This window comes from Megalops cyprinoides, chromosome 19 (assembly GCF_013368585.1).
Source record: "Megalops cyprinoides isolate fMegCyp1 chromosome 19, fMegCyp1.pri, whole genome shotgun sequence".
NCBI lineage: Eukaryota > Metazoa > Chordata > Actinopteri > Elopiformes > Megalopidae > Megalops > Megalops cyprinoides.
The window spans coordinates 26,027,079-26,036,254 of NC_050601.1; the positions used below are offsets into that span (position 1 = coordinate 26,027,079).

The following is a 9,176-nucleotide window of genomic DNA, read 5'->3' on the forward strand; positions in this document are numbered from 1 at the left end:
CACCAATTTCATATTTGTGAAGGTATGCATACATTCTGGAATACATGGTTAAAATGATATCTACTGCAAAGTATACTCTACAATGCATGCATGAAAATTCATACATGGAATGGACAAAAATTTAAATGTAACATGCAGCAGGCTGTGGTACCTTGACATCCTGTATAAAGTGTATTCCTCTGTTTTGGACTTCGTACTCTTCCTTACTGACAAACTCCTCCTGACTAACATTACTTTTTTAACTCATGTTTATGAGTGTCTCTACTCTCCTACAGAAGATAAGGATGAAAAGACAAGCATCTGATCGTCAGAATATCAGCGCTGCCTACTATACGTGCTGCATTCAAACAGCCACATCTGGTTGGCTGTGATGCAACACTGTGGGTGGGTGGTAGGTATATCCTACAGGTTTGAAAGCCTGCACAGGACATACTCAGCTGGCAGCTGGAGAGAGATCTGACTGAAATGTGCTTTAGCTGAGACTGAGATTCCCCTTTGGACATGTGTTGCCAGTACACCAAAACAGAAAAAAATTATTCAGCTTTGACTGCAATTACAGCAAATTTGTACCTCTAAAATAAGCCTACTTCATGCCAATTTAGAAACTCAACCTGAACTTTTATTACAAATAATGTTTTCAAAAAAAGGTCACACAGAAGGTGAAATGTGCACTTATATGTATGAAATAGACCCCCTTCATTATTCGAAGGAGAGGTATGCCACACTGCACTGAGGCTGATTCTGGGCCAAGTTTTTAAGCAGCAGAAAATACGACGTGTGGCAACACGTTGAGGTTAAACATCAAAGGCCGACATTTCCTTTAATCTGCTCGGCAACAACACTCATGGCACAGGCACACTCAGGACTGGTTGTTTTTTTCTCTCTCTGCTCTTTTTTCTCATTTTGACTAAATAACTCCTTCGAGCATCGGGCTGTGAGCATCTTGGAAAAATACTGTTCTTGTATGTTTGGGGTTTTTTTGCACCCCCAGTCAGAAACAGCACACACTTCAATTGCCTCCTTTTCTACCCTCTGCTAAACTGGCCTCTTTAGCCTCAGCGAGGGCAGAGACTGAGCCCCTGGTCCTCATGGGCTGGAGATGTTTCTGGATTCCACTCCACCCAAGATCCTCATTACGTAATTTGATCAATTATTGACACTAAACAAGTTCACAGTGACGGTGCGCAGAAAGTGCTTGGGATTTCACTAACGGGAGCGATATCAGGAGCAGGGGCTGCCTAACTACAAGTTTGAATAAAATTCTCCTTCACTGAGGTGTTTAACTGCATTTGAGATGCCTTTGTCCAGAGGCAACACACAAAGATTATACTAAGCATGCTGCTCATTTATGCAGCTGGACAGTGAAGGAAGCTGATCAGGTTAAATGGCTTGATTTAAATTAAGTGCTTTGATTACAGGGTCAACTTCAGTGCCCCACCCAGGAATCAGGCCTGAAACCTTGTAATTATCAGCCACCGTGTCTCATAGGATTACCAGCCCTGCTCCTTAACCAGCAGGACACACCGCTGCCTCCCAGGTCTATGTCTCACCTCCTCCGCTCGAGAGTCCCTACCTCCTGAGCTCCTCAGCACTGCAACAGTGAGAGAGAGAGAGAGAGAGAGAGAGAGAGAGAGAGAGGGGGGGGGGGGCACGGAGAGAAAGAGAGAGAGAGATGGAGAGAGAGAGAGATATGGAGTGAGACAGAAAGAGTGAGAGGAAGAGAGAGAGAGACAGACAGAGAGAGAGAGGGATACGGAGAGAAAGGGAGATGGAGGGAGAGAGATGGAGAGAGACAGAGAGAGATATGGAGGGAGACAGAGAGAGAGTGAGAGGGAGAGAGAGAGAAAGGGGGATGGAGAGAGACAGAGAGAGACAGAACAAAAGAAGACAGTAAGAAAGAGAGTGAGAGAGAAAGAAAGAGACATACTGTAGAAACAGAAAGAGAGAACAAGAGAAAGACAGAAAGAGAGAGAGAGAGAGGGAGAGAGAAAAGGAGAGATGCAGACAGATAGAGAAACAGTGAGAGAGACAGCGAGACTGCATAGCTGCAGGCCTCCTTTGATCTGTCGTCATCCCCCTTTGCCGTAGCAATGACCCACAAAAGCAACACACACACCAAAACGGGGTGAGGGGAGTGTCTGCAGCAGCCAGGCACAAAATGCCCGCCGTGGAAATGGGGGGGGGGGGGGGGGGGTTGGTGGATCATGGATCCGATTTCATGTCACGGCTGTGATATCCAGGGGTCCCCCATAGTGCTCAGCTTCCTGTTGGGGGGGGGTTACTGCACCTAGGACTGCCTACCATTACAGGGCCCCCAACATAGAAAGGAGTGAAATCCAATTCCGCCCAGAGCAGTAGTGACATATTATGTAAATAACACAATGGGTGGAGCCACCATATAGAGCTGGGTCATACGAATCAACCAAAAGTCTTTTTATCACGGCAGCAAAGCACTGTGGCCTCACCTCAGACAAGACAGTCACTGATAGCCCGGATAGCCTCACACATGGATCACTAGTGCTGCTTGACTGGAGTCAGGGCTTGGTCACTTGAATCTATTCTTACCAATGTCAACAAGCTGCTGGTTATAAAGCATCTCTATAGGGGGAGCATCTCTTGGACCATGCATCTCCAAGTCCAGGAGTAGACACTGTAGCCTTCATAAATGCCCTGAGCCAGGGAGACAAGTACAGCTTTCTTCTTTTTTAGCACGTTATCCATGTATCCACTAAGACATTTCACTGAATTCTTCAAGCAAAACAGCAATGTCTTATTCATGACCCATACACTTCCAGCTACAAACCCAGCCCCTTAGCTACTACTCCACACAGCCACCATCCAACACAAACCACTTTGCCAGATCTGATCCACCAAATCCTTACCAAACCTCATCAACCCCACCATGGAATATCTGCTTCAATCCACAGTGAAGACACATTCAAGAACATTTGCCTAAGAAATACAGCACCAGGGATGTGATCACTGGCTGTCTTGGTACCTATACGGTGGAACAAGCCTCTTGTTTTGCTCAGAACAGCTGAAACACTGGCCATCTTGCTTTGCACACTGAAGACCCCCCTCTTCAGCTTACATCTTAACCCCCCCCTACCCAATCATGATCTTTTGTCCCTCCTATGTGTAATTATATGAAGTTATGACTTTTATGGCATTGGATATGTGGAGGTTTACTTGCATGCATGTGGTATGTGGTATACTTGTAATGGTATAGTCATTAAGTTGTACATATTGCTTTGCACTTACATGCCAATCAAGGCACATATTTGTGATCTTAGCACTGTGTCTGGCACTGGCTGGTGCTCCTTCAAGTGTGGTCAGTGGTGTCCTGTTTGTGCAACTTTTCATACCACTTTATTAGATGTATTAGATGGATAAGAGCATCTGCTAAATAATAATAAAATTTAGTAGAGTAATGATCCATGTGCAAGCACTTGTCTGAAACCACTCACAAAAGTCAAACTCAATCACACACCTCCACACACCACACTTCCATTGAATACAATATAATTATGACCATTTTATGACATAACAAAAATGTGGAGGATGAAGATGAATTGCTCATTATGAGGACAACCTTCACCTGTCCCCACAAAACTTTAATTAAACGTGTGTAAGGATCCTTAACATTCAATTTACAACTTTATTGATGATTGAGCTGATCAATGGCATCTAAATCAGGTAATTGTAAATATTTCATTGACTGTGTCTGTCAGACAACCATTAGTTAACTAGCCACACCCTACTTGAAGGCATATTAAATACAGGCATGTGGCCAGAGAGCAGGAGTAGTTTGTTAACTGATTTTTTTTTTTAATAAATTATTGTTTTTTAGTAAGTTTTTGCTTTCAGTTTGTTTCTTGTGAGAAGTGTTAGCCTGCTGCTCCACACTCACCAAATATACATATAGAACATGGTTCAAAAAGTGATGTTGATACAGATTAAGGCAGAGGTGCTAAATATTGTATTGAACTTTCAGCGGGGCAATTTTCATTGCATTTGAGCAGCACTGTGAAACTGCAAGTGAACAGTTGTCTACATTAGAACAATCCTGCACAGCAGTCAGTAACATCACAGTAGCTACATTAGGTTTGATGTCCAGGGGGATTGCATGCAATCTTTTATGCGCAGAGCTGTTCAGGTCACCCAGGGTAAGAGTGTCTGCTGCATGAATAAATCATTTTATAATTGTAATAAATAATGTAATGACACTACCGGTCAAAAGTTTTAGAACACTCCCCATTTCTGTAAGGGAAAGACCTACACTTTTAAGGGTTATAATGGTCTGTCTGTCTTCCTTTGTTAATTGCATTTTTCTCACCATTATGATAAGCAATATACTACTTCCTGCAGTGCAATATTGTCCAAAAAATGCCTCAGAAGGTGTAGTAACACAGTCTGGTCTAACACTGCTTTTATACAGACAGAGAGTTTGTAAGTAATCAACAAAAGTCGGGACACCTGTATAAATTGTTTGCATCAACTTTCAAGGCTTAATTTACTTCCATTGCTGCAGAAAAGGTGTTAGTTGTTAACCCATTACTTGTTCCCTGAAAAAAGATTTTTTTATAACGCTGAAATTTACATTATTTTTCGGTTTTTGGTAACCTAAACTTTTTTTAACTTCTGGCAATTTACCGCTTCCTTTTGTTCCATTTCAGGTCATTCACTGGACTTACTGCTTAAATTTCAATAAATTGGAAAAATGGAGGTTTTCTAAAACTTTTGACCAGTAGTTTATATCCAGCATATATTAGCATTTTGCCAGTCTTCCAAGCTCATTATGTCAACAGCAGAAGATTACTACCATCTGAACCACAAAAGTGGGCTGGAACTACCAGGTACTGTCCACCACTGACTTATTTCAATCAATAAAATCACTCTGCTCTTCACAGCAGATCACTGTGATCGGTCCTAAAATGACAGCTCTGCAGATTCTTAAGTTCATGAAGCCTCACTCTGTCATCACTAGTCAGGCGGTCCTGCCAGTTCCAAAGAGAGAATTAAATGTGGCCAGTACAAGCTGCCCGTGTAATTGGCCTTAGGCATGGAAGCAAGCCTGGACATTCTTATTGATCCTGTCTGTTGCCCCCGGTTCAGTTCAAAGTCACTGCAAAAATGTTTCTGCAGTAACGACAATCCTGTTCTGTCATAAGCTTTCCCATCCTTGGCATTTTGCTTGGCAAGTCTTATGCTGCACACTCCCACCATATATCCATGTGATGTGAATGTTTTCAAATGAACGCCAAAGAAAAAATCAAATACTCACGTATACACAATCGATAGGAAAAAAATCTGTCTCCTCACAGAGCCATTTCAAGATCTTACCACAGAAATTTAAACAAATTTATGGAAGATGTGCAACCTAACTATAACAAAAACGCTAATTTTACTCTTTCAGACATAAATTTCTAGGTTAAATTACAACAGCCTTATAAAACACCCAAGAGTTCTGTACACGTTTCTGCTAAAGCCAGTTAATGTGGCTTTCCCGGGGAGAATTAGCCTATTTCATATTTTAAACATTTCTAAACCACACCCTTACACCAATAAACAGTCTTCTCAGAGCAGGTAGCAAAGGGAGGCATTTACATGTAAAACTCATTAGCTACTTGTAGTGTGGCTGGCGTTAAAATGCAACCAATTACCACACGCACAGCTACTCAGCCCTGACCCAGTATGAGAAAACATTTAGCCAATCAGCAAATCAGACCAATACGATTCAGGGGTGGTTTACGTTGGCATGCATAGGTTCCTTATTTGTCTAATCCCGCATAACATTTTCGACTGTTACAGTGACACATAACTGTAAAAATTCCTATGTGTTAATATGTGTGCAGTATCTTTAAAGTTTGCTAGGGTGTCCATGTTTCGGGCAACTACCGTCAAAGACAGCGGGCTAAATGTTGTAGAGACAAGCATTAAAACACGGCCAGCAGCAGTCACATGGAGAGTGAGTGGTGAATTGCTTACACAAGATGCACAGCATCATGTATAATTAAGGCTTAGTTACTTGTGCGCCTCACCGTTAAAAGAGGTAAATGCTTTATGCTGTAAACGCATCGCTCATTAAGGTAGTAGGCTAGCTATGTGCATTGCCATCGATTCACTGATTTGACAGACCGCTCGCTCCCAGTAAAGAAAAAAATGCATCAAAATCTGTCATTAAAATAATAAGAAGAAAACAGTCAACGTCCTCTCTTTAACATACAGCCCCTGTATAACGGTATTAAAAATCTTGTGATCTTTAAGTGCTTAAATGACAGACAGTTACAGTAGTCTTACCGGCTGCTGTTTCTGCCAAACGGCCCCCTTTTCAACTGGAGGCTGATGATGTTGCCTCCGCAGCCCGTTTTTCGGATACCCTCTGTCGGCTTTGAGGAAACCTATCCTGTCTCTCTTTTCTCTGCTATTGGAACCGACGTTCCCCCTCTCCTCTCCCGTGTCTAGGCTGCTGAAGTTCCACACGATGAGCGTTTGCACCAGCAAGACGGTGAGCGCCGCTATCAAGGCGGACCGTGAGCGGCGAGCCAGCTTGCGGGCGCACGGACCGCCAACCATCTTTCACACTGCAGCTGCGAAGAGCCACTGTCGAGTCTCTACATTTGGCTTGGTGGCTCTGCGATAGGAGTGTGTCGTTGAGAGGGGTGGCTGCTGAGAGCTCGCAGAAACCACAGCAGAGCAGGAGCGAGTAGGGTACAGAGCCCCCCTGTGGTGACGCTCGGAAAAGCTGAGGATGACTCCTGTAAACTGTAACGCCACAAACCTCTAATCAACGCACCTGACCCAATATGATGGATTATCGCATTTCGTAAATTGCAATTTAAAAATAATATGTAGTTCTACTCTTAAACGTTAAATGTTGGGAATTTAAAAGTCGAAGACCTTCTCCAACGTGTCATCTTGACGTCCTGTTAGACAAACCAAAATTATTGCGCAGTACCAAACAGCACAGTTCAGTAGACCTAGTGCAATGAACAAAGCTGTCAAACTGAACCAAATTTATTTTCAGTTCTGGCTGGTTTAAATTGTGTTCTCAGACATACTCCAGGCCACTTTACTCTTGCCTTCCGCGTCTGGACGGAACGATATCTGTGACCCCCCTTCCTACCCCTATTCCGTAGACGTATTTGTCAACCTTGAAACTGAAACCTGTTTGCTCTTGACCCAATTTGCTCCTCTTGTTACTTCTTTTGGCAATTAAAATGTTCTGAATCTCCAGCCTCTTTAAACGTCTGTCATTGATCGGCTCCATCAGTGCCGCTATCTTTCAGCGCGAGCCAGACTTCTCCTCACGCAAATGATAGCTAAACCTGACATCATTGTTGTATTTACACATATTTTTGCATATAATCTTTAGTTTCCGTAATTAATGTCGCAAGACATCCTGATACTGTACACTTTCATATTCAAACTAAAACGCAACGATTGACTCTGGGGTTTTGCCAAATGCATTTTGAATTTCATCTTTTGGCACAAATTGTATTTCTTTTCGATCAGTTTAAACAACTTGTGTAACAAAATACAGACCCAGAAACTCTACACGCTTTCGACATAAAATATTAACAGAGGCCAGTCTGCTTCATTTGTTTATTGCCTGCACAAGGCACATGTGCATTACTGGACCAAGAGTAAGAGCTGCATGAAAGAAACACTCCCCAGTATTCTGGTTTGGTCAGCGCTTTGGGGAGGTTAGTTGAGGGAATTTCGCAACTTGTTAGCGAATGGAAAGTACTGTGAGAAAGCGAACTTCAGTAATAATCAGAGTAAAATAATAACGATAATATAAAAAAGAATTCGCATGTTTCTAGTGTATATCGAGGGAGCTAATCCAAATGGAAATTTAGCAGGCTTTGTAAGCATCACAAACAAATCTACTGTTGACAAGGCAGAACACTGTAAAAGACAACGTAATGGTAACATTAAAACGACAGACTTTTAGTTTTCAAAATACTTCCTGCAAGACATCTTCGACGTTCCGGATGTCTGCAATGTTTGTTGATTTGGGTTTAAAAAAAAACATAAACTTTTTTCTGGTGCGTGAATGAAGCTTTTAATCAAAACTCAACAAAGTTTTGAATTCCGCGCAGAGGACGGCTGTATTAGATTAGTGTGGGTCAGCGGCACAGATGACAATGCTTTCTAGTTCATTTGACAAGCCTTCCTGTGGTGTGTAGTGTGTTGAATGCTGTTTGGGCGCAGCAGGGGTGATTTCATAAAGACGCCTTGGTTTACAAAATGCTCCGCAAGGGACTGTTCGGGAACCGAGGGCCCTCGCTTTTTCGGAAAACCTCTATGTTTTTTTTTTAATCGCTGCGCGGGCCCGATTCAGAAAAGTTTCACGCCGCTTCATATTAGACATTACTGCAGTTAGTAAGGCGATATCCCGGCTGACAAACACAGCGGCTTATTCTCTTCCATCCTCCGGGGCCGGCTTTAAGGCTTGCCTGTCCGGAATATTTTGTACAGAGGACATTGCTCTATTTAAATTACATTCTAAGACATTCTAAAGACATTTACATACAGTTTACGTGCACATGTATGTATTGTATGTGACACAGAAGTAGTTCTAGCGACAGTAGTAACAAGTAACATGCTCTAGTCAGACTTATGTAATGCTATGCTTAATTATAGTTAGGAATGAATTAATCTACCACTTATGTATTCAACAAAGAATGAAAATGGAAATCTTGCTATCTGAGCTTAATAAATACTGTACCTCATGAGGCCGACTTCATTATCATCAGCAAATTTGTGACGGCCTGCTACCACTGAGAGTGACAGTTATGCTTGCTTCCAATAATGCAGAATGCTCCAATCAAAAGATTCTATCCACTAAAGCAAAACATCATGATTGACTCAAATCAGGGAGTCATTAATAGGATGTGGTAGCTCCACCCATCAAAAGTTTACAGTGCCTCTATCGCTTATGAACATCCGCTACGAAAGGTGACATCACCTGCCAGGGCCATGACGAGTATGAACTGCTCTCGTGAGGCCTTCATTTCAATTTGAGTTCAAGCTAATTGCATCTCCTTGTATGTCACAGTAGAGGAAAGTTTAGAGAAGAATTTGTATTCAGTTACCAAGTGATAGCCTATTTACTAACCATATTCTAACAGCATATACAGGTCCTAATTATTCCCCCAGCATGCCTTGCA

General features: G+C 42.4%; 1 protein-coding gene across 1 annotated transcript in view; it reads right to left on the minus strand.

Annotated features, from left to right (window-relative positions):
* Positions 1-6,592, minus strand: part of LOC118794931 (xylosyltransferase 1-like) — a 48,864-nt gene extending 42,272 nt beyond the window's left edge. The window contains exon 1 of the mRNA XM_036553224.1: positions 6,301-6,592. Within this exon, the coding sequence (XP_036409117.1) occupies positions 6,301-6,576 (276 nt within the window). The 5' untranslated portion in view covers positions 6,577-6,592. The remainder of the gene's footprint in view (positions 1-6,300) is intronic.
* Between the last annotated feature and the right edge of the window lie 2,584 nt (positions 6,593-9,176).